Below are 25,938 nucleotides of genomic sequence, written 5' to 3'. Positions count from 1 at the left end.
TTGTTGCTGGTTGTGTCATGGTGTAGACCAAATAAGGCGGCAGGCATTCTGTAGATATTCCAATCCTTTAGAGTTAGAGCCAATGTCGTCATCGTCATCCGCTCACTCTGGCGAGTGCTGTAGTCTTGTGCTCTGTTTCCCCCTACTGTAGCTGTTATGTACTACAGTCCCTAGTATGAAAACAATGGCGCGGTGTCTCAGGTACCGTGATACAAAAACGCACGAGTTGAATGCCTTGTTCTCCGAGTAAGAATCCATTTGTGCTCAATTTCTGCACCCTCGGTGGCCTTGTGACTACAATCGACTCATACTAGATTACCTTCTCAGTTATTGTCTAACAGGTCTGCCGATGGAGTATCAAAGTAACAACATCTCCAAAACAGACCAGACTAACCTCTCTCCTCCCTCTCTTCATTCTCTCCTACCCTATCTCTCCTCTCAGGTACCGTCTGACAGGTCTTCCAGTGGACTACCAGAGTAAGAACATCTCCAAACCAGACGTGACCAACCTTCTCCTGGAAGATCTTATCATCTGGACCAATTATGAGATCGAAGTGGCAGCCTACAACTGGGCGGGGCTAGGAACCTTCAGCCACAAGGTCACTGAGTGGACGTTGCAAGGAGGTGAGTGATCCTGGATACTCACTGCTCATTGGCCCTTATGCTTGTCAGTCAGATGTGAGCTGGAATAGTCTCTGCTCATTGGTCCTTATGCTTGTCAGTCAGATAAATACTTAGACAATGTGGAAATAAATATAATGGCAAGGATTTTACCTGTGGAGTTGTTAACTTTGTATACCTATTTAATGACTTGACACATAAATTAACTTGTCAAGTAAATACCCATGCCTGTTTTGAGGATATAAGAAGGATGTTCAACAGGGATATTTTCTTGATACCGTTCATGGAGAAGACAACACAGTCAGTACTTGGAGTTAACACGCATGTCATAGTATTGAAGTCTTGCTGAATACATTGACTACTTTCTGAATACTGGTATGTCTTCCTATTGCGTCCTCTGTAAGCTCTGGATGGTACATTACATGGGAAGGGAAGGTGTGAAGAAGTGAATATGGCGATCCCTGCCCTGTCCTGCAGAATCAATAGCAATACCTGGGATATAGACACATACTGTAAATTCTTCCAGCCAAGGCTGTCCAATCTATAAGGTGTTTAGTTTAATCTCATGTTCTCTCTATCCATTCCTCTCACCTCTCTCTCTCTCTCTATCTCTCTCTCTCTCTCTCTCTCTCTCTCTCTCTCTCTCTGATTCTCTCTTCTCCTTTTTTCTCACTTATCTTCCTCAGTGCCGACTATAGCCCCCAGTAACGTTCAGGCAGAGGCTGTCAACTCCACAACCATCCGTATCACCTGGGCCGCCCCTAACCCTCAGTTCATCAACGGGATCAACCAGGGATACAAGGTGAGGGACATCATAAGACACAAGTCACCCTGTCACTAAGGGCAGTACCATCTAATGGGTGATAGACACAAGTCACCATGGCACTAAGGGCAGTACCATTTAATGGGTGATAGAACTATGGCTGCGAGGTTAGAGACAGCCTGTCATTAGGTGCTGGTACATGTCTCATACTGTGTCACAAGGGGAAAGAGATATGCCACTCCTAACCATTGTGAAAGATGGCTTCCAATTTCCAATTGGTTTCTTTGACTTTCATTTTCTGAGCATTTTACCAGCTATCTATCTTGTGGCTTAGTAGATCTGGAAGTCGTTTGTTCAATCTCTCCAGCCCATACTGTTACGAAAGCTGGTTTTGTTATTTACAGATGTACTTGATAGGATCAGAATGAGCTGTATTGAGAATGACTGTTTAGAGTCAGCTGTACTAGAACTTAATTCTATAGAAAGTCTTTGAGATGTGATGACACATGCATTGTGTTTCTCTCTGGAGAGTTCACTAACAGGACATCTCAGGCGCCACTACTCTCTCTGACTGCAGGGCCTGTCCCAAGAGAGAGGTTACTGGGAGGGATGGAGGGAGGGTGATGTTTACTGTTTATTTCTCTTGTCAAATTCTTATTTACAATGACGGCCTACCCCTGAGATGCAGTGCCTTAGACCGCTGCGCCACTCGGGAGCCCCCTTTTGTGTCCCTTTGATATTTTAAGTAGAAATTGTGCACCAATATTGAATTTTAAAGCATGTTATATTGAATGAAGTGCACCATAGACCACACGGAGAATTTAATACATCAGATTTTTTTATATGAATAAAGGCTGGCTAAAATGTGACATTTCAGCATTTGTTACATGTTCCTCCATCAACCCTGTATCAGTTCTAGGAAGATTTCAATCCACTTTGTAGAAACATTTTCCCATCATTGTAAAGGCCTAGTTATTTTGCTGCTTTGCCAGTCATTTCTGAAGACTATTATTTATATTCCACTTGATTAGTGATTCATTTGTGTCTGTCCCTCATTTTAAAGTAAACCCTGCAATGGCAACAATTTACCCCTTTAAAATAATGTACCATTCCACCAAGGGAAATGATTCACAGCAGGTGACATGGTTTGGGTCGTCTGAACAGCATGGTGGAAAAGGAAGGAAATCTCTCTCTTTTTGGTGTATTTATAATTGTTTCATCATCTATGACTGAGGTGGTCTGTTTGCTTAATTTATGTTAGGAAAATTTGAATATGATGTGTGCAACATATGTCTAATTCCTCATTTCATGAACACCATGTGTTCCCATGCTCTTCACCACATGAGGAATAATGGCTGATCTTCACCTAAAACTATTATCGTCAACCCTGTTAACGGCCCAACAGTTTGATATTATATGTGAGTTTATTTGTAGAAGGGATACTTAAACAATGAGGAAAGTTGGATAGTTACAGGGTTGACAGACAGTGTAGTGAAAGTGCAGATAAAATGCTCTTAGCTCACAGTGTTTTAATGCCTGAGATGGCAAAAGTGGTTTCCCGTAGGCTAAACATTTCCTCCATGCACTTGAATGTTGACAGAAGATATATTTTAAAGTTAATTTCTTAAAAGTTTTCATGTCCAAAAGGCACTCATTTTGTGGAACAACCAATGTACTGTATGTGCTTGTTCGTCAGTATGAGGCGATAGCTTGTGTGTGTGTTTTGTGTTTTGTATGAGTGAGTGTGTTTTGAATGAGGTGTGTGTTTTGTATGAGGTGTGTGTGCGATAGCTTGTGTGTGTGTGTTTTGTATGAGTGAGTGTGTTTTGAATGAGGTGTGTGTTTTGTATGAGGTGTGTGTGCGAAAGCTTGTGTGTGTGTTTTGTATGAGGTGTGTGTTTTGTATGAGTGAGTGTGCAGAATGGGCATCCATTTATTCCACATTTGGCTCACACACCCACCCCACCGCACACTCTTTCCCAGAGTCAAACTCTACTTACAGCCTGGGAACCAAGATTGAAATAGACCCAATATATTTGCCAAGGGTAGTATTTGTCTAATCACCTAATTGACCACTCGGTACATTAACTCCCATTCTGTTATGTGTGTGCAATCCCTCTACATTAGACCTGCTATACACCGCAGTTTACATTTCTCTTTCAATCTCTTTCTCTCTCTCTGTGGACTCATTCCAGCCCTGCCTTCCAAATCAAATCAAATCAAATGTATTTATATAGCCCTTCATACATCAGCTGATATCTCAAAGTGCTGTACAGAAACCCAGCCTAAAACCCCAAACAGCAAGCAATGCAGGTGTTGAAGCACGTTGGCTAGGAAAAACTCCCTAGAAAGGCCAAAACGTAGGAAGAAACCTAGAGAGGAACCAGGCTATGAGGGTTGTCCAGTCCTCTTCTGGCTGTGCTGGGTGGAGATTACAACAGAACATGGCCAAGAAGTTCAAATGTTCATAAATGACCAGCATTGTCAAATAATAGGTCTGGGACAGGTTGCACGTCCGGTGAACAGGTCAGGATTTCATAGCCGCAGGCAGAACAGTTGAAACTGGAGCAGCAGCACGGCAAGGTAGACTGGGGACAGCAAGGAGTCATCATGTCAGGTAGTCCTGAGGCATGGTCCTAGGGCTCAGGTCCTCCGAGAGAGAGAAAGAGAGAATTAGAGAGAGCATACTTAAATTCACACAGGACACCGGATAGGACAGGAGAAGTACTCCAGATATAACAAACTGACCCTAGCCCCCCGACACATAAACTACTGCAGCATAAATACTGGAGGCTGAGACAGGAGGGGTCAGGAGACACTGTGCTTCCAGTGCTTACTCAATGACAAGAATATGTTTAGAGTGACACTAACCATTCATATAATAGTTATGATGCCACATGACACCCCCGAGTAGGTCAACAGCACATGGAAGGGGGGAGAGTTGGTTTAAACAAAATGTGAACATGATTAGACTTGGAGAGTAACAGTGCTATTTAGGTCAAATTTGGGGTGTAAATTGTGGGCAATGAAAGAGTTAATATGGTATCCGATGCACTTTGGTTCCCATTCACAATATCAAATTGAGGGCTAAAGGTAAAACCAGTCAGTCCTATAAGATGTTCTACTGTTTATGTTCTACCATTTACTTCTTATTTCCAGTTTGATCTCACGTTCTTCCTTCTCTGTTCCCATTTCCCATTCTGCTAGCTGTTGGCATGGGAGCCAGGTCAGGAAGAGGAGGTCACCATGGTTACAGTGAGACCTAACTTCCAGGATAGCGTGCATGTGGGCTACGTGATAGGGCTGAAGAAGTTCAGAGAGTACTACACCTCTGTGCTTTGTTTCACTACACCAGGGGATGGCCCCCGCAGCCCTGCTAAAGGCCTTAGGACACATGAAGACAGTGAGTTCCAAATGCACGCACACACACACACAGACACACACACACACACACACACACCACACACACAACACACACACAACACACAACACACAACACACAACACACAACACACAACACACACACACTGTTGAATGGACATGGCCAATCATACTGAAACATGCCCACTGGGTCAAATCTATTATTCAGCACAGCCTAACAGCCTAGTTCTACAGATCTAATGAATGCGTATGCTACATTTGGGTTTCTGCACACATCCACACATAATTGGGACACATTTTCTCAAGAGATAATTGGTTGGCCATACTGTACTGGGCCTCTACTTGTAATTACGCTATTGTCCAAGTAAAATGTTGCCTATTTTAGTAGCTGTAATGACTGTTCAACGTGTAAAAGCCACATTTTCATGATTTCTTCATATTACACTTAATAAATGCAGTTTGCTATTCAATATAGTACAAGACATCTATATAATTGTGAATGCCTTTGAGCTCCATGGGATCCATTGTGTTATCATTCTCATCATAATAACCACCGTGCCCTCCTCTCTAGCTCCTGGGGCTGTGGGTCACCTGAGCTTCACAGATATCCTAGACACCTCTCTCAAAGTGAGCTGGAGAGAACCTGGAGAGAAGAATGGAGTCCTCACAGGTACGCCACACCAAAGACATTAGAGCTGAAGAAGATGACCCACTTCATGTTAAGAGTTGTCTTTATTCACAATGGATCTGGCCACCTATACACTGTTCATCAATATCCTCTGTTTCTCTTCTATTAGACTCAGTTTGTATTGGTAAAAAAAAAACTCTACACAAATAATATTGTATTTATTGATGAATTTGATTGATTCTCTGTTCCAGGCTACCGTATCTCGTGGGAGGAGTTTAACCGCACCAACACACGGGTGACCCACTACCTCCCCAACGTGACCCTGGAGTACCGCGTCACAGGGCTGACCGCCCTCACCACCTATACCATCGAGGTGGCCGGCATGACCTCCAAGGGTCAGGGACAACTGTCCTCCTCCACCATCTCTTCTGGAGTACCTCCAGGTCAGTTCCCAACCAGTCCCTAACCCTACCCTGTTATCCCTAGCACCAGCCAGGGGAAACTGTCCTCTTCCCCCATCTCTTCTGGAGTGCCTCGAGGTCAGTATTATTGATGGCTCAGTCCCTGGTGATTCAGAATAGGCCCCTTATTCACTTTATAGTGCACTACATTCAGGGTGCCATATCAGATGCAGCCCTGACTGAGCTCAGCCAGAGTGCTAGTTGGTATCCTGATTACTAGCCTCAGCATCACTGACCCTCCTCCGTCCATGTCCAGGCCTTACCTAAAACATTGTCTGCTACCCCCAGAAACCTAGCCAGAACCCAGCTTCCAGCGGGCTGCCCTGTCACCCGCCACTTACAATCCCCAAACGTCCCTAACCTCTCACCATTTCTACAGAATCCTGAGTGACAGTAACTGTGTGTGTGTGTCTGTCTTGCTCCAGACACTATGTAACCATACCCCAGTCAGTCAGTCAGTCAGGCAGGCAGAACTGTGACAGACAGAGAGCCATAAAGTAGGAGACTACACCAAACCAGGGGACTTACTTCTCCACTTCAAAACCGACAGTTCAGAATGAGATTTTAATACACTTCACCCAGAAACCCAGCCAAAAGTAAGAGCCCATCGAGACCATTTAGGATAATTCCAGTTTACGATTTCCTATTAAAACATGCTACAGTGTATTATAAAAAAGAAAATACTTCCAGTCAATTATTATTGCACCGGCGGTTCCCCCAGACACTATACAGTATGTCTTTCAGAGCTGTCAAATTAAAAGAGCCATTCTATCGAGGGCCACAGTTAGTAAGGTATGGAGCTGTGGTTATCGTTCCCAGAATGGTGATTACTATGAATATAGTAATCCACCCTAGAGATCTCTCTCTGTGCTATTGTCTGAATAACCAGGCATGCTAATGATTTAAAGGTGCTGATTTGACTATTCTAGTCATATAGTCTATAGTCCATTTCATTATGAGCCAATAGACCCACTCCATCACCTTGAAGAGTTGGCCCCTTTCACTATACAGTGCCCTGGGGTGTGCTTGTGTCTCAGTCTTGCATCCCAAATGGCACTCTATTAGTGCACTGCTTTTGACCAGGTCCCATAGGTATCTGGCCAAAGTTAGTGCACTATATAGGGAATAGGGTGTGATTTGGCAAGCAGCCTTGTGCAATGGTGAGGTCTGTTGTTTTACTTGCAGCAGAGTTTATGTATTGGTGTATTGGTATGGCATTAAAGCAAAGGGATGAAATGAAGGTGACTGAACTAAATCACCATAGTGGTTGCCTGGCAATTAGTCACGCTTCACATTTCACATAAGAACTATGCAGAGAACAAGTGCAGCAACGGACTGGCGGAAGGGCAGGGGAGGGGACTTTTTTCAAGACTCTGGTTTGATTGTGAGAAAAAAGTTTTTTTAAAACTTCGACAATCATAAGGGAACTCTTTTAATAGGAGGGCAAAATGTCAGGACTTAGAGCACTAAAGGTGCACGTGCCCCTTCAAGAGTAACACACTTACATACACTTGCTTATGTTCAGAATCAATGTCATATTCAGCTAATAATAAACATTTACATTTGGATGTTGTATTTTTTAATTATTCATAACGTACTTATAAAGACAGTATCCAAGGCCTCCTGTGTGGCACTACAGACCCGGGTTCGATCCCCGACTGTGTCACAACCAGCCATGACCAGGAGTCACAAAGGGCTGTGCACAATTGGCCCAGTGTCTGGGTTAGGGGAGGGTTTGGCCGGGGGGACTTTACTTGGCTCATCGCGCTCTAGCGACTCCTTGTGGTGCGCCGGGCGCCCGCAGGCTGACTTCGGTCGTCAGTTGAACAGTGTTTCCTCCGACACAATGGTGCGGGCGGGTGTTAAGGAGCGCGGTTTGACGGGTCATGTTTCGGAGGAGGCGTGACTTGATCTTTGCCTCTCCCGAGCCCGTTGGCAGTTGCAGTGATGAGATAAGATCAAAACAAATACAAATACGGAATCCGAATGTAAATGTTTGTTATTAATGTCATGAATTTGGCATGCTATTTATAGGACTATGCAAGCTTTTTCCTAGATCCCCATCTAGTCCTGCCCACCTGAAAAGTTGAGTTTATTCTTCTTGAGAACTTTGAGTTGAGTGAAGCGAAACTCTCATGAGAGCGAGAACTCAAAAGCATTGGCTCATCTCTGGTGCAATATCCATTTTAGAGCACAAGGTTGCACTGTCACTCAGTAATATATTTCCCTGTAGACAACTTTTAGACGACTCCAGAGCGCAGATATGAGAACTGAGATCCAAGCCTGAATAATCCTATTGATACTTTTCATTCAGAAATGCTTATTGGAGAACTAAGTTAATCTTTCCTTTCTGGATATAGTAGATGCATAGTTCTGAAAACATTACTTCCTAAACCAGTAGGATTTAAAAGATAGACATACACAATGTAGAAAACCTAAGTCAAATGAAAAAAGCATTACATTAGGCATAGAGACCACTGTATTATGATTTCTGCCCCACTCATTACTTACAACTGTTTACTGTTAAAGGCCCTGTCTCACTCTTGATACCCTTTCTGTTCCTTCTCTTTCTGCCTGTATTTTTCCCTCCTTTCAAATGGAAAATAAAGTTAAAACTCTCTCTTTCGCTTTCTCTCTTGCTCCCTCCCTCCCTCTCTCTCTCTCTCTCTCTCGCCCTCCCCACCCCCACCTCTCTCTCTCTCTCTCTCTCTCTCTCTCGCCCCCCCCCTCTCTGTCTCTCGCTCTCGCTCCCCCTCTCTCTCTCTCTCTCGCCCCCCCACCCCCCTCTCTCTCTCTCCCCCCCCCCCCCCCTCTCTCTCGCCCCCCCCCCCCCCCCCCTCTCTCTCTCTCTCTCTTGTGTGTCTGTGTAGAGCTGCCGGGTCCTCCCACCAACATGGCCATCTCCAACATCGGCCCTCGATCCATCACCCTCCAGTTCAAACCTGGCTATGATGGAAAGACCTCCATCTCTCGCTGGCAGGTAGAGGCCCAGGTAAGAAGGCCTTCTTCCCCAGAGAGATGAGCTTATCCTGGGCATAAAGTGTCTGACCGCTCCCACCTGATCTGTGACCCACATCGACTATGACTCCCAAGTGGCACCCTATTACCTATATACTGCACTACTTACTCTATAGGGTGCCTTTTGGGATGCAGCGTATATCATGTTGTGTTGTGTGTTGTTGTTGTGTTTAGGTCAGTGTGATAGGAGACAATGAAGACTGGGTGATTGTTCACCAGCTGCCCAACGAGCCTGATGCCCGCTCCATGGAGGTGCCAGGACTCAACCCATACACTTTCTACAGGTAGGCTGCTATGTACCCCTACACCTTTGACAGGTACTATACTTAACTCCTATACCTTGACCCCTACCCATTCTACAAGTGTGAGGCCCACCTACATTGAGCACAGCCTTAACTCTATTCTAGTCATAGAACCCTGTGTTTTTCCTGGCCATGTGACCTGGCCACAAAAAACTCTAATGGAAACCTATGGAAAACTCCTGTGATAACTTTGCTCTTGTTTCCTCTCTCCTGCTAGGTTCCGTATGCGTCAGGTAAACATTGTGGGGACCAGTCCTCCAAGTCAGCCCTCCAGAAAGATCCAGACCTTGCAGGCCCCTCCAGACATGTCCCCCGCAAACGTCACCCTGCGCACGGCCAGCGAGACCAGTCTGTGGCTTCGATGGGTGGTACGTGACGTCTCAACAGACTGACATTATGATGTGATGCTCTGAGTTTTTCATCAAGCGATGATGACTGGCTGTGTGTCTTCGTGTGTTGTAGTTTTTATCTCTCGTTTCTTTCTTTCATTTTCCCTCTTTCTCCCTCTTGCTCTCTCCCTCTCCACCCCCCCCTTTCTCCTTCTTTCTCTCCTCCTCCCTCTCCCTCTTTCTCTCTCACCCCCCTCACAGCCCCTACCAGAGTGGGAGTACAATGGGAACCCAGATCTGTTGGGTTACCGGCTCCAATACTCCCGTACAGGCTCCCAGGGTAAGGCACTGACCCATGTGATAGCTGACCGGCTGGAGAGGGAGTTCACTATCGAGGACCTGGAGGAGTGGACAGAGTATGAGGTCAGGGTTCAGGCTCTCAACGGTATCGGGGCCGGGCCCTGGAGCCAGCCAGTCAGAGGGAGGACCAGGGAGTCTGGTGAGATTACACATCATACTCTATGTCTGCGCCTCAAATGGCACCCTATTCTCTATACAGTATAGTGCAATACCTTTGACCAGGGCTCATAGGGATAGGAATGCAATTTGAGACACATACTGTATGCAATTACACAGAAACTTATCCAGTGTTAAATTAACACTGAAAGTGTGGACCTGTGTAGACACTGGAAAGTGTTAAATTAACACACTGCTTGGTGTAAAGCTTTATTTCCCAGAGTGCTTTGCCTTTCGAGTGAATTATAGAGTTGCCACCCATGACTGTATTTGTTAGGGACAGGTTGTTGCATTAATCCATTTTCAGTCATGTACACATCACCAAGTGAGATCCTGAGTGAATAAAACGTTATTATTTAACTCAGTATGTACTTCATAAGGCCTTATTTTGCAGGCCTACACTCTACACATAATCACACATGTGTTGGTATGGCCCAGACTTCCTGCATATTACCTCTGTAAGTGTTGAATAAACACTCATTGGTGTAAAATAACCCCAATGTTGGTGTTAATAACCGGAGTTGAACCAAAACCATGCCCATCGTTATCATATTTCCCAGCATCCTCTAATGCAGGTCGATTTTAAGAATATTTTCTTTCAATATCTATGTTTTTGCATGTACATTGATTGATTAATTAATGCTTCTCAAATATAAATGCCATACATTTTCTAAACTAATCCAATATGTTACTTGGATTCATTGTACCCGTTACTGAAATTGTTGTTCCAGTTTAGATCCCTTAGCTAGTTTCATATTTCAGTTTTCCCAACCATGAATTCAGGTTGCGGGGGATAAGAAACTAAGAAGGTTAGAAATCCCCGCTCTGGCTGGATTTCAAATTGAACTTCACTTTGTAAGACATCATAATGTGACAGGTTGTGTGAATAACCCACCAGGTTGGCTTGTTCGGATTACCCAAACATGGGTGAATTTAACCGTCAATGTCATTTTTGATCACTTTCATTCTGGGTTTAATCCATAGGTTATCTTCGGGAGGATAGTTATTTTTAAATAGTTATTTTTGGCCACCTGTGAGAGTAAGTGTCATTCCAGTTGATGTTGAGTTTGTACACTATGATGTAAAATTGTCCTTATATTTTTGCACATTAGATATTCTAATCTTAAAAAATATGAACATTATTATTTACTTATTGCTACAAAGGGGTTGCTATCCCATTGGGATATCACATACGGATATTACATGGGGATTTGCATAGGCTTTGAATAAACTCATACAGTGCCTTTCGGAAAGTATTCAGACCCCTTGACATTTGACACATTTTGTTATGTTACAGCCTTATTCTAAAATGTATTTTTTTTAATCCTCAACACTCAATACACACAATAGCCCATAATGACAAAGCGAAAACAGTTTCTAGACGTTTTAGAAAAACCTTATTTACATAAGTATTCAGACCCTTTGCTATGAGACTCAAAATTGCGCTCAGGTGCATCCTGTTTCCATTGATCATCCTTGAGATGTTTCTACAACTTGATTGGAGTCCACCTGTGGTGAATTCAATTGATTGGACATGATTTGGAAAGGCACACACCTGTCTGTCTATATAGAGGTCCCACAGTTGACAGTGCATGTCAGAGCAAACACCAAGCCATGAAGTTGAAGGAATTGTCCATAGCGCTCCGAGACAGGATTGTGTTGAGGCACAGATCTGGGGAAGGGTACCAACACATTTCTGCAGCATTGAAGGTCTCCAAGAATACAGTGGCCTCCATCATTCTTAAATGGAAGAAGTGCGTAGGACTGAACATGGATGAATGTGACAAGCATGTTATTGGCACTAACACATTCAGTAATGGGTGTTTACACTATCTTCCTAGAGCTGGTCGCCCGGCCAAACTGAGCAATCGATGGTCACTCTGACAGAGCTCTAGAGTTCCTCTGTGAAGATGGGAGGACCTTCCAAAAGGACAACCATCTCTGCAGCACTCCGCCAATCATGTCTTTATGGTAGAGTGGCCAGATGGAAGCCACTCCTCAATAAAAGACACATGACAACCCGCTTGGAGTTTGCCAAAAGTCATTTAAAGACTCTCAGATTGAACTCTTTGGCCTGAATGCCAAGTGTCAGGTTTGGAGGAAACATGGCACCATCCTTACGGTGCAGCATGGTGGTGGCAGCATCATGCTGTGGATATGTTTTTCAGGGACTGGGAGACCAGTTAGGATCGAGGCAAAGATGAATGGAGCAAAGTTCAGGGATATCCTTGATTAAAGCCGTCATACCTAAAGAAGACTCAAGGCTGTAATTGCTGCTGAAGGTGCTTAAACAAAGTACTGAGTAAAGGGTCTGAATACTTATATAAACCTAATATTATTATTATTTTTTAAATACATTTACGAATTTCTAAAAACCTGTTTTTGCTTTGTCATTATGGGGTATTGTGTATAGATTGATAAGGGAAACAAAGTTATCAATTTCAGAATAAGGCTGTTACCTAAAAAATGTGGAGTAAGTCACAGTTCTAAATGCTTTCTGTATGCTTCTGTAACCTTCATTAAAGCTAAAAAATAAAAATAAAAGTGTTAGTGTTTGACTATAATGTAAAAACAATTCAACAGATCAGATGAACCAGAATGACATTTACTCTCAGGGGATGGCCAAAAATACATTATTTCAAGCCTTCTGAGTCTTCTGATCTGACCCACTGGGTCATATCTCAATAACCCAGCATCAACAAACCAACCTTGTGAACCAATCCCAAAAATAAGTGACCCAATCCCTGCAAACCAGTTTTTTCTTTTGCTTAAGCCCTCAAAATAATGCCTTATGAAATATATATTGTTTTGTGTTAAATAATGACATTTTAATAACATAGGATCTCACTTGGTGAAGTGCGTAGGACTGAACATGGAGGAATGTGACAAGCATGTTATTGGCACTAACACATTCAGTAATGGGTGTTCACACTACAATTAACTTGAAAGGCAAGGCATTTTGGGAAATATGCAAATAACGTTTTACACTAAGCAGTGTGTTAATTCAACACTGTTTAGTGTCTATACAGGTACGCACGTTCAGTGTTCATTTAACATAGGGGAATTTGCGGTGTAGTTACATTTCCTTTGATTTAGGTATATCCTGTTTTATCTGGTTAATAACATTTGGTGTGGCCTCACACACAGCACTGATGTTCAGTCTTTAATTTTGGCACTCTTTGATCTACAGACTTCATTCATTTTAGGACATAAAAGGCATGACCTACTGCTACTGTATGTTCCTATGGCTACAGCCTCGTCCACCCACACTATTAGACTATCAGGCTGTAATCACACATGTGTGGGTATGGCCCAGACTTCCTGCATATTACCTCTTTTATCTACCCACGTGTATGGTATGGGGGCCAGGGTCATTTTTTTCTTCCTGCCTCATGGAGCTATATGAAATGGACACCAACCGGTCTGCCTGCATTCTGCTCCTTCACACAGTCTCTCTCTCTCTCTCTCTCAAAAACAAACTAAAGTGAGGCATGAGTTGTTCTTTCGTTACGCTTTGTCTTGCTGTCTCTGGATGTTCTTGTAGAATAGGCAAAGGGTTAGGATGTTCTATCACTGTGCTGGTGCAGTCACTGTGGATACCAGACTTTAGGGAGGAGGAAATTGGGAACAGATGGGCTAGAATGTGGAATTCCTCTGCTTTTTTCCTTTTTTCCACTCACTCCAGCAAATTCTTCCGAATCACTGTTTTATGTCCAGGGATGAGTGCCAGGAAGGAGCCGTGGCCTAGCTGGCCTGATATAGAGCTGTGCTTTCTCTGGAGCTACAGCCACGCCTGGGTTAGACACTAATTGTCTTTTGAGTATAGTATAAGTAATTTATTTAACCCGATAAAAACTTGTACGCAGATAACTATAATGTAGCCTGAAAACTGTTACCGACCAAAGAACATGGGCATGTTGTTAACGTTTAACGCTCTCTCTCTCTCTCTCTCTCTCTCTCTCTCTCTCTCTCTCTCTCTCTCTCTCTCTCTCTCTCTCTCTCTCTCTCTCTCTCTCTCTCTCTCTCTCTCTCTCTCTCTCTCTCTCTCTCTCTCTCTCTCTCTCTCTCTCTCTCTCTCTCTCTCTCTCTCTCTCTCAGGCCCATGAACATCATGGAACGCATTTAGTTTATAATTTTTTTCTTTATTTTATATAGTTCCCTCCTGTGGCCCTACCAACATGTCAGCCTTCGCCACCACCTCCAGCAGTATCCTGGTGCGCTGGTTTGAAGTACCAGAACAAGACCGGAATGGACTTATCTTGGGCTACAAGGTGTGTGAGACGTTCCGTTATCACCCTCGCCTCCAAGAGGGACACAATACAGTGCAACAACATTATTCCATTACTCACTCTCCTTTCTAATCCAATTTTTTCCTTTTGCTCTTCCCCTCTTCCTTCTCTCTTGCCTAATTCCACTCTCTCATCCCGTCTCTCTTCCCCTCTCTCTTCCCATCTTCCCTCTCTACTCCCCTCTTCCCTCTCTTTTCCTCTCCTCTCTTCTCTCCCTCCTTCAGGTGTTGTATAAGGAGAAGGACTCCGACTCGTCCCTCCAGTTGTGGACAATAGAGGGGAACGCCAGCCACAGTGTCCAGCTGACTGGTCTGGGGAAATACGTCCTTTATGAGATCCAGGTCCTGGCCTTCACCCGCATCGGAGACGGCGTCCCCAGCTCGCCACTCATACTGGAGAGGACCCTGGACGACGGTAAGCCCTGGGCTGCCTAATATCTGCCTGTCTAAATTTAGAATACCTATAAAAGCCTTAGATAGTGAATACATGTATACATTAAAATGTTATTTGTTAACATGCTTTGTAAACAACATGTGTAGACTAACAGTGAAATGCTTACGGGCCCTGCCCAACAATGCAGAGAGAAAAAAAAAAAATGATGATAGAAAAATTATAACACAAGGAATACACAACGAGTGACGATAACTTGGCTGTATACACAGGGTAGCAGTACTGAGTCGATGTGCAGGGGTACAAGGTAATTGAGGTAGATATGTATACAGTATATAGGTAGGGATAAAGTGACTAGGCAGCAGGCTAGATAATAAACAGTACCAGCAGCACAAAGACTCCAGGCAAAAGAGTTCATGCAAAAATGGTCAACGCAATAGTCTGGGTAGCTATTGATGAACTATTTAACTAACTATTTCGCAGTCTTATGGCTTGAGGAGAGAATCTGTTCAGGTTCTTGTTGGTTCCAGACATTGGTACAGCTTGCTCTGTGGTAGCAGAGAGAACAGTTTATGACTTGGGTGCCTGGAGTCTTTGACAAATTTTAGGGCCTTCCCCTGACACCGCCTGGTAAAGAGGTCCTGGATGGCAGGGAGCTCGGCCCCAGTGATGTACTTGGCCATATGCAGTTGCCATACCAAGCGGTGATGCAGCCAGTCAAGATGCTCTCAATGGTGCAGCTGTATAACTTTTTGAGGATCTGAGGGCCCATGCCAAACCTTTTCCACCTTCTGTTGTCGTGCCCTTTTCACGACTGTTGGACCATAATAATTCCTTGGTTCAAATGCCTTGGTTCAAATGCCTTCCGTTTCATTTTTTGGTATTTATTCATCTGTATATATAGTATTTTAGTATATATTTTCTTTACTACTCTAGGGATATAATTATTGCTTGGATAAACGTATTTACATATTGATTTCTTTTTCACTCTTTATGTGGTGCGTACTGCACAGAACACCAGAACAATTATCACTGAATTATCACAGTGAATTATTGTCATGTTTGTTTATGTGTCAATTAATCCCATAAGGAATGGGTTGCCAACTAGTGAATTGACACAAAAATAAAATGGAATTAATTAATTCCTTAGTGATATGGACATCGAGGAACTGGAAGCTTTCAACCTGCTCCACTACAGCCCCGTCAGTGTGGATGGGCTGTGCTCGGCCCTCTGTTACCTGTATGCAACAATCAGGTCATTTGTCTTGCTCACATTGAGGGAGTATTGTATTGACGCTTTGCCTGTAGTAGCGGAATTTTATATAAGCGTATGGATTAGTGTCCCACTCCATGAAAACATCAACTCTTGCCTTTAGCTCAGTATGGATGTGGCCTGTAATCCATGGTCTCTGGTTGGGATATGTACGCATGGTCACTTTGGGGATGACGTAGTTGATGCACTTATTAATAACTGAGGTGGTAAACTCCTCAATGCCATCGGATGAATCCCAGAACATATTTCAGTCTGTGCTAGCAAAACAGTCCTGTAGATTAGCACCCGAGTCATCTGACCACTTCCGTATTGAGCAGGTCATTGGTACTTTTTGTTTGAGTTTTTGTTTGTAAGCAGGAATCATTAGGATAGAGTTATGGTCCGATTTGCTAAAAGGAGGGTGAAGGAGAGCTTTGTGTGCTTCTCTGTGTGTTGAGGAAAGGTGATGTAAAAAAAGATTCTCCTCTAGGCGCACAGGTGACATGTTAGTAGAAATCAGTTTTCCTGCATTAAAGTCACTGGCCACTAGGAGCGCCCCCTCTGAGTGAGCGTTTTCTTGTTTGGTTATGGCCCTATACAGCTCATTGAGTGTAGTCTTTGAGCCAGCATCGTTTTGTGGAGGTAAATAGTATGGTCTACAGCTTATCATGAAATATTTTAACTCAGACAAGCAGAATATTAATATTAGCAATCGTGCACAAGCTGTTGTTAACAAAGAGACACACAACCCCTTCCCTGAGCTTCCCCGACGCTGACTTTCTGTCCTGAAAAACCAGCTAGATTTATCTTTACCATGTCCTTGCTAAGCCATGACTCAGCGAAACATAGGATATTACAGTTCTTCAGATCACATTGATAAGAGCTCATCCAGTTTGCCAATAGAACAGAGGGTAGAGGCGATTTATCCACTCTCTGATGTAGTCTTGTTAGGTATCCCGCACACCGGTCTCTATAGTGCCATCTCCTCTTTCTTCGAGTGTCTGGGATTTGGGCCTGGTCTGAATAATCAATGTCTTTTGCCTCCGGAATTCAATAGAAATCCTCGTCCAAATCGAGGTTAGTGAGAGCTGTTCTGATGTCCAGAAGCTCTTTTCAGTCATAGGAAACATTATGTCTAAAAAAAAAGTTAAGATCAGCATGAAAAAATACACAAATTAGCACAATTGCCCAGGAGCCCGTAAAACGAGGACTATTCCCTCCAGCGCCATTCATCCATCTGCTCATACAAGATGTGTTATACCAAAGGATATGTAAAAGCTTTCAAATAGCTTATTAAAGCTATCCAGACTTTGATATTATAGTTGACCAATGCCCACTGCCATTCAGTAACCCACTGCATCAGATGTAAAGAGAAGAAGTGTTAAAAAGTGTAGCCCCTCTGCCCCCCTCTCGTCTCCAGTGCCCGGTCCTCCAGTGGGCATCCTGTTCCCTGAGGTCCGGACCACCTCGTTGCGTCTCATCTGGCAGTCCCCGTCTCAGCCAAACGGCATTATCCTGGGTATGTGATTTAACCTTTGACTCTGACCACACCTTGACCTTTCACCTTTAACCTGTCCAGACTCTACAAGAATGACCCTCTCATACAGCAAACAAAAACAACACTTATTTTGATAATTACAAATATATCAACTTTGGACCTAGCATCGTGGAACGAGCCTGATCCCTTTGTTCGCCATTTTTGTGTCAGGCAGAATCACGCTTCATGCTGAGTCCCTGTTTCTTTTTCAGGGGACATTTTGAAGAACATTTGAAGGAGTTTATCACAGCTTTTCTTTCTGACTCTCTCTCTCTCCTGTCATGTGTGTTTCCTTTCTCCTCCTCTCAGCCTATCAGATCACGTATCGTTTGAACTCGAGCAACAGCAACACGGCCACAGTGGACGTGCTGAACCCGAGTGCTCGTCAGTACATGGTGACGGGTCTGAAAAAAGATTCCATGTATGTGTTCCGCATCACAGCCCAGACACGCAAGGGCTGGGGAGAGGCCTCAGAGGCACTGGTGGTCACCACCGAGAAGAGAGGTAAACATATGAATTGAAACATATGTCAGATTAAGTATTGTATCACATTAGTGTATTACCTATTGTACTTGGTGAACGTACCAAAAAGGGAGGTTACTATGGAAACATGGAAATATGCCTTGTAAGAAGAAGTAGTATAAAACATTAGTATAGGAGTTATTGTACTTTATAGAACATTCCAGAAATGATTGTATATTTTGTGTACTTAGATGAAGTTTTATGTGACGTTTCCATGTGAGTTATTGTACTTATAGAGCATACCACAGAATATTGTCTACATGTGTTAGAGTGCAGACAGGTTTATATTCTCAGTGTTGACACAACATGCTAGAGTGGCTGAGGTGAGTCAGTCAGCTCTGTCAGTCACTTACAATAAACAACAGAGCATTCCAACGAGTTCAGAAGAAACTCCCATCTCATCTGATAGTAGTTACAGATTCAGCACAAAGGTTTTACATGAGTTATTTTCCACCCAGTTACATCTGCAGTAATCAGCTATTTGTTTTGTGTGTTTATACAAGCACTTAAAGTTAGTGAGTATTGTAGGCAATTGTCTTTTGAGTATAGTATAAGTAATTTATTTAACCCGATAAAAACTTGTACGCAGATAACTATAATGTAGCCTGAAAACTGTTACCGACCAAAGAACATGGGCATGTTGTTAACGTTTAACGCTCTCTCTCTCTCTCTCTCTCTCTCTCTCTCTCTCTCTCTCTCTCTCTCTCTCTCTCTCTCTCAGCTCGCCCCCAGCCCACCAATCGTCCCATGGTGCCCCAGAAGGATGTTCAGGCCCGCAGTGTGTTGTTGTCATGGGAACCAGGCAGTGATGGCCTCTCTCCGGTCCGCTACTACACCGTGCAGCTGAGAGAACTGCCCGACAGCAACTGGACTATCCACTCTGCCTCGGTCACCCACGAGGCCAGCTCCTACATAGTTGGCAGGTACAGTATGCACCCTACCTAGCACACTACCCAGCACCCGACCTAGTGCACTACCAGTAGCAACTGGACCGTCCACTCTGCCTCGGTCACCCACGAGGCCAGCTCCTACATAGTTGGCAGGTACAGTGTGCACCCTACTTAGCACCCTACCTAGTGCACTAACAGGGGGACATAGTTGAAAGTTTTCTGAGATTTTAGAAAAGTTTTCCAATTTTAGAGATTTGCTTGGAAAGGCTGCACTTAGCCCTCTATGGAAATTGAATAGTTATAAAATGTCACTTGAAAAATGTCACTGAGAATGATGTTGTCTTATGTTCCATCGCTTCATGCTAGGCTGAAGCCCTTCACCTCCTACCAGTTTAGAGTGAAAGCCACCAATGACATAGGAGACAGTGAATACAGCGAGGAGAGTGAAGCTATCACGACACTACAAGATGGTAAGAGACTTAACCTCTTTTCACTTTGGGGTATCTTACTGCATTGAAAACAAAGATCCTTGTGAATATCATATTATCCACACATGATTTGGTCTTCATTGTCCTTGATTTCGCCACATTGACCGATAAACCATTTCGTAGGCAGGGAGTCTGTCATTTATGTTTTACATCAGTGCTGGGTTCCAATCCCTCCCTGAATAGAATGTCAGGATGACTTAACGTATTGCTGTGGTGAGGACGTTATTGGCAGTAGAATAGGTGATTTGTTCATCACTATCTATGTTTGCCGTGTGACCAGCCGAACACTCCAACAAAAACACTTACAACCAAACAATGTCAACCAAGCAGAACTAACTTTAACTAAAGAAAGGTTCCTTCCGCAAATCATTCCAACAGCCCTTTTGACTTGTTTATCAATGGGTGAGGTGGTTTCTTTCTTTGTGTGTCTGTACACCGTGAATACCACTGCGTTAGTCATTTGCGCCTGGGTGGTAGACCTTTGCTACCATTCCTCCTGGGGCTGCACGTCTTCAGCTGTGTTCTCTGTTTTCTCTCCTGTTCCAGCCCCTGACGAAGCCCCCACAATCCTCTCTGTCACGCCACACACAACTACATCCGTGCTGATTCGCTGGCAGGTAAGAAGAGGTGTGGTGATTGGTCCTGATGTCGGTCTTCCTATCCTCAGTAAAACCCAGTCATCTGTCAGTCAATGGGCGGTAATGAGAGGGCAGCGAGGTGTATAGGGTGTACTTAGACTGAGTGCAACACACACCTTCTCCTCTTCTCCTCTCTCTAACACTAACACCTGAATTAGCAGACCATAAAGGGGAGATGGAGAGTTCAAAGGTTACCACCTGTAGGAGTTTTACATCTAGACATCCAAGCGGTTATTGCCACTCTTCTCTCTTTCGCCTGTTCTCTCTCTCCTCTCTTTACCCTTTCTTCTGGTCCTGTTGTCTCATGTTTTATGACGGGGGAATTTCTCTCTGTGTGAGTCAACCATGGATGAGCTCATTTTTTGAATCCTGTCTCATCATCTTATTCCTGTTGTACACTGCATGTGGTTGTGCATAGGAGGGCCGACCATAACTGAGATGAGGCAAAGGGGAATTACAGGGGAGTCATGAAATAATTGATGCACATTTCAATTGTGTTTAAATAAAAAGCTACAGTTGAAGTCGGAAGTTTACATACACCTTAGCCAATTATATTTTAACTCAGCTTTTCACAATTCCTGACATTTAATCCCAGTAAAAATTCCCTGTCTTAGGTCAGTTAGGATCACCACTTTATTTTAAGAATGTGAAATGTCAGAATAATAGTAGAGAGAATGATTTATTTCAGCTTTTATTTCTTTCATCACATTCCCAGTGGTTCAAAAGTTTACATACACTCAATTAGTGTTTGGTAGCATTGCCTTTAAATTGTTTAACTTGTGTCAAACATTTTGGGTAGCCTTCCACAATCTTCCCACAATAAGTTGGGTAAATGTTGGCCCATTCCTCCTGACAGAGCTGATGTAACTGAGTCAGGTTTGTAGGCCTCCTTGCTCGCACATGCTTTTTCAGTTCTGCCCACAAATGTTCTATAGGATTGAGGTCAGGGCTTTATGATGGTCACTCCAATACCTTGACTTTGTTGTCCTTAAGCCATTTTGCCACAACTTTGGAAGTATGCTTGGGGTCATTGTTTATTTGGAAGACCCATTTGTGACCAAGCTTTAACTTCCTGACTGATGTCTTGAGAAGTTTCTTCAATATATCCACGTAATTTTCTTCCCTCATGATGCCATCTATTTTGTGAAGTGCACCAGTCCCTCCTGCAGCAAAGCACCCCCACAACATGATGCTGCCACCCCTGTGCTTCACGGTTGGGATGGTGTTCTTCGGCTTGCAAGCCTCCCCTTTTTTCCTCCAAACATAACGATGGTCATTATGGCCAAACAGTTCTATTTTTGTTTCATCAGACCAGAGGACATTTCTCCAAAAAGTACAATCTTTGTCCCCATGTGCAGTGGCAAACCGTAGTCTGGCTTTTTTATGGCGGTTTTGGAGCAGTGGCTTCTTTCTTGCTGAGCGGCCTTTCAGGTTATGTTGATATTGTACTTGTTTTACTGTGGATATAGATACTTTTGTATCTGTTTCCTCCAGCATCTTCACAAGGTCCTTTGCTGTTGTTCTGGGATACATTTGCACTTTTCGCACCAAAGTACGTTAATCTCTAGGAGACAGAACGCGTCTCCTTTCTGAGCGTTATGATGGCTGAGTGGTCCCATGGTGTTTGTACTTGCATACTAGATGAACGTGGTACCTTCAGGCGTTTGGAAATTGCTCCCAAGGATGAACCAGACTTGTGGAGGTCTATAATTTTTATTTTCATTTGTGACTTGTGGAGGTCTATAATTTTTCTTTTCATTTTCCCATGATGTCAAGCAGAGGCACTGAGTTTGAAGGTAGGCCTTGAAATACCTCCACAGGTACACCTCCAATTGACTCAAATGATTTCAATTAGCCTAGCAGAAGCTTCTAAAGCTATGACATCATTTTCTGGAATTTTCCAAGCTGTTTAAAGGCACAGTCAACTTAGTGTATGTAAACTTCTGACCCACTGGAATTGTGATACAATGAATTATAAGTGAAATAATCTGTCTGTAAACAATTGTTGGAAAAATTACTTGTGTCATGCACAAAGTAGATGTCCTAACCGACTTACCAAACTATAGTTTGTTAACAAGAAATTTGTGGAGTGGTTAAAAAATGAGTTTTAATGACTCCAACCTAAGTGTATGTGAACATCCGACTTCAACTGTAGCTAACTAGAAATTAATCAAATGTCTAGTTAGCTAGCTCAGCTTTGTAAATATGACTGTCTGTGAGAGAGCCTATGTAGAACATGTCCTAATGGTAGTCTAACATTGTGTCGTCATCACAGCCTCCGTCTGAGGAGAAGATTAACGGTATCCTCCTGGGCTTCCGGATACGGTACCGGGAGCTCCTGTACGACCGTCTCCGCAGTTTCTCCGTACTCACTGCCAACAGCCCCTCTGCTACCTGGGCCGAGCTCACCTGTGAGTAACAACCTTCCCACAACCTCCTTGTAACTTTTCCACAACCTCACATCAACCTCTCCACAAGTCCCCTACAACCTCTGCACAAGGTCACACAGAACTCCATCAGAACATGTACATAACCTGCCCTCCTTGTCTTCCTGTAACTCTGTGGTTGTGCATGGCAAATCTTACTCTATAGTCTCTCTTATAATCAGTTATAATCAGTCCTATCTTTTGTTTAATGTAGAGCTGTTATGTTATATCTGCTCTGTCTGTGTGATACATCATTTCTCTTTGATAAAATTATTGTGGGTTTCTCTAACTGTGTGGATTTTTTTCAGAGTAGTCACAGAGTGCATTAACATAATGACATGTCTCTCCTCTACTCATGCCCTCTCTCTTCTGGCTGCCCCCTCTCACGCTCATGTTTGACCCCTCACCTGCTCCCTCACAGCCCCCTACAGCGTGCGAAACCTGAGCGAGTCCTCTCTCACCCAGTATGAGCTGGATAGTAAGTCCTCACAGGCCTGCCTACGCTTCACACTCTGTCTCACTTCTGATGAAATACACACTGAACACCACTGTGCCCTAGTGATGGCACACACACTGGCACACACACACATTAATTTAGTTATAAAGCAAAAGGAAGTTAGTCAGTGTGTAAGCTCTAGCCATGTAGATGATGTACCCAGCTGCCTTGTCTTGTGTGTGTCAGGAAATGCAGAGTGAAAATTGAGTTGACTAAATCTAATGAAGTCGCTACCATATTTGTTTGTCTGTTCTGACAGTGAGCTCAAACAGACCACTGTGTGGGCCCTGAATTAAAGATGCCTTGTCTACTGTCTATGTGGATATTGTATCTTCAATAGGATGCACCAGGAATACTTGCTTGTCCAGTCCAAGGTTTATGGGCTCACGTACTTGTATTTGTTTTGTCAAGCATCACAAGACCAGACGGTCACATATTTTCAGTGTATTTCTTTCCAGTACGCAACAACCACTCAATTACATCCTTGGATAGATTCTAACTACTGCATAAGACATATTTACAAAATCAACAAATGTATTTTCTGGCATGTATTGATCGCCCTTACAAAAGAGGTTTCTCGCATCAAGGATCCTTCCTGTTCAAATAAAGGTGAAAATAAATGTTGGGGTGATGGTGGGTTGTTGGTTAATGTCAGTGTTGTTCCTTGTTCTCCAGACCTGAGCAAACACAAGCGCTATGAGATCAGGATGAGTGTTTATAATGTCATGGGGGAGGGACCAACTAGCACACCACAGGAAGTGTTTGTCGGAGAGGCAGGTAAGTCGCTCAGTGAGGTAGGGAGGTTACACATAACAATCTCTCTCTCTCTCTCTCTCTCATTTCAATCCTTACCTCAACAGAGGACCTGAATAGTAGAACTATAGACTATCCAGTATAGTAGAACTATAGACTATCTGATCACCCAGTATAGTAGAACTATAGACTATCTGACCACCCAGTATAGTAGAACTATAGACTATCTGACCACCCAGTATAGTAGAACTATAGACTATCTGACCACCCAGTATAGTAGAACTATAAACTATCTGACCACCCAGTATAATAGAACTATAGACTATCTGACCACCCAGTATAGTAGAACTATAGACTATCTGACCACCCAGTATAGTAGAACTATAGACTATCTGACCACCCAGTATAGTAGAACTATAGACTATCTGACCACCCAGTATAGTAGAACTATAAACTATCTGACCACCTAGAATAGGAGAACTATAGACTATCTGACCACCCTGAAGGCAGGGGGATTATTCTGCTTGTCGAGCTACTCTTGGCAAATGTTTATTGGATTGGTACCATTTACAAATGTATTCAGGTTGCAGGATAAGTTTGTTTTTATTAAATTTGACCGTGTGATTCTGGGCATAAAGTGAGAGTAGTTTTCCCTGTCCTCATCTGTAAAGCTATCAGTCCACACACAGGCAGCTAGACAGTAGTGTTTCCAGAAGCAGTGAGGAGAAAAACCCACTCACACTGATTCCACTGATATTTCTTCTGTTTTGTTTCTACCTGGATTTTTGCTAGATTTATACTCCTTTTTTCACAGTACCCACTGCCCCACCCCAGAACGTGGCCATCCAAACAGCAACGGCCACCCAGCTGGATGTGACGTGGGAGTCTCCTCCATTGGACACTCAGAACGGAGACATCCAGGGCTACAAGGTAAGTTGGAGGGTTTCACAAGAATTCCATACCATAGAATTCTAATCATTTTAATCATTACAGTCAAAATCATTCAAATGTAATAACAGTTACACGTTTCTGCGTGACTCTTTAATCACAGTGGGATGTAAAGGCTATCTTTACCATGAGCTAATATGTGTCTGTTCTCCATATCTCCTCCTCCCTCCAGGTGTACTTCTGGGAGCTCCAGCGTAAGAACGAGACAGAAAGGCTGCGGACCCTGTTCTTGCCAGAGGGAGGGGTCAAGCTGAAGAACCTGACTGGATACACCACCTACATGATAAGTGTGGCCCCCTTCAACGCAGCTGGGGACGGGCCCCGGAGCCCCCCGACCAGGGGCCGCACACAGCAGGCTGGTAAGTATACTGTAATGTATACTGCCATGTAAAGAAACCCACAGGAGTTGTCTGTGTCTTAAAATGAAAGGAAAGCAATTTTATTGACTTAAATTCAAATTCCTCCTCCAACCCTCAAACATTCCAACTGTTTCTATCTGTGAGCTTTTATATGATGTTGGTGTCAGCATGCCAAGCCAGAAATGTTAGAAACCACACGGCATAAACATCAGTTCCCTATCAATGGCCTCTTTCAGTCTCTTGACTCATCCGCTGGTTTCCTGGACAGTCTTGTTTGGTATGAAAATGTTTAGAGGCTATTTTCCCCCCGTTTTTTTTGTCTCAAAGCTCCTACCTGTGGTTTCTTGGAAATGCTTTGGCACAGTTATCTAAATAGCAACAGAAGACAGTCGCCAGATTGTTTTCCCTCCAAAGATCACCCCCCCCCCCCCCCCCCTCCTTTCCGTACAGTCACTGTAGAAATGTGTTTTTCATCTGATCCCCTTGTAAAAAAGGAACATTTTTGCAGTTTGCTGTGTTTGATATCTCAAGGGGGAGGCGCAAAAGCGGTTGGAAGACACAGAGGGGGGATGTGCTCTGACCTTTTAGGCGAGAGATGGAATAGATGGAAGCAGATGACACGTGTGTTGAGGAGAGTGTTGAGGAGAGGGCAAGAGATGGAGGAGAAGAGATACACAGGGCTGATAGCAGGATGCTCATCACACAATGAAGCCTGTGTTTGAGGGTTACAAATAGTCCTACTCAACGACGTAAGAGAACAGGAGAGCTGTGTTCTTTGTACAGTAGTAGTGTCACAAGCTCATCTATGTCACTAGCCTATTATTACTGGAGCCTGACGGTATGATGGCTGTCATGCCCTGAGGACATTAAATGACTCTAAAAGCAAACAAACATCACATCATCAATAGTTTTGAAATGACTTTGCGTCTTC

The 25,938-nt window shown here is 43.6% G+C and overlaps 1 protein-coding gene across 3 annotated transcripts in view; it reads left to right on the top strand.

Moving 5' to 3' along the window:
* Positions 1-25,938, top strand: part of sdk2b (sidekick cell adhesion molecule 2b) — a 468,680-nt gene that overhangs the window by 411,871 nt on the left and 30,871 nt on the right. For all 3 annotated transcript variants that reach the window (XM_090212049.1, XM_090212048.1, XM_090212047.1), the window contains exons 17-37: positions 443-624; positions 1,308-1,423; positions 4,592-4,787; positions 5,337-5,435; positions 5,645-5,836; positions 8,725-8,846; positions 9,047-9,156; positions 9,392-9,542; positions 9,765-10,002; positions 14,175-14,290; positions 14,533-14,722; positions 17,371-17,469; positions 17,797-17,991; positions 18,731-18,932; positions 19,266-19,369; positions 19,934-20,004; positions 22,301-22,436; positions 22,873-22,929; positions 23,623-23,724; positions 24,515-24,630; positions 24,821-25,007. In XM_090212049.1, the coding sequence (XP_090068175.1) occupies positions 443-624; positions 1,308-1,423; positions 4,592-4,787; positions 5,337-5,435; positions 5,645-5,836; positions 8,725-8,846; positions 9,047-9,156; positions 9,392-9,542; positions 9,765-10,002; positions 14,175-14,290; positions 14,533-14,722; positions 17,371-17,469; positions 17,797-17,991; positions 18,731-18,932; positions 19,266-19,369; positions 19,934-20,004; positions 22,301-22,436; positions 22,873-22,929; positions 23,623-23,724; positions 24,515-24,630; positions 24,821-25,007 (2,981 nt within the window). The remainder of the gene's footprint in view (positions 1-442; positions 625-1,307; positions 1,424-4,591; positions 4,788-5,336; positions 5,436-5,644; positions 5,837-8,724; positions 8,847-9,046; positions 9,157-9,391; positions 9,543-9,764; positions 10,003-14,174; positions 14,291-14,532; positions 14,723-17,370; positions 17,470-17,796; positions 17,992-18,730; positions 18,933-19,265; positions 19,370-19,933; positions 20,005-22,300; positions 22,437-22,872; positions 22,930-23,622; positions 23,725-24,514; positions 24,631-24,820; positions 25,008-25,938) is intronic.

The sequence above is a fragment of the Oncorhynchus mykiss genome, chromosome 20 (genome assembly GCF_057628025.1).
Source record: "Oncorhynchus mykiss isolate SJ-2025 chromosome 20, ASM5762802v1, whole genome shotgun sequence".
NCBI classification, from domain to species: Eukaryota; Metazoa; Chordata; class Actinopteri; order Salmoniformes; family Salmonidae; genus Oncorhynchus; species Oncorhynchus mykiss.
The sequence above is the reverse complement of the archived record's forward strand: the minus strand, read 5'-3'. Positions and strand labels throughout refer to the sequence as shown.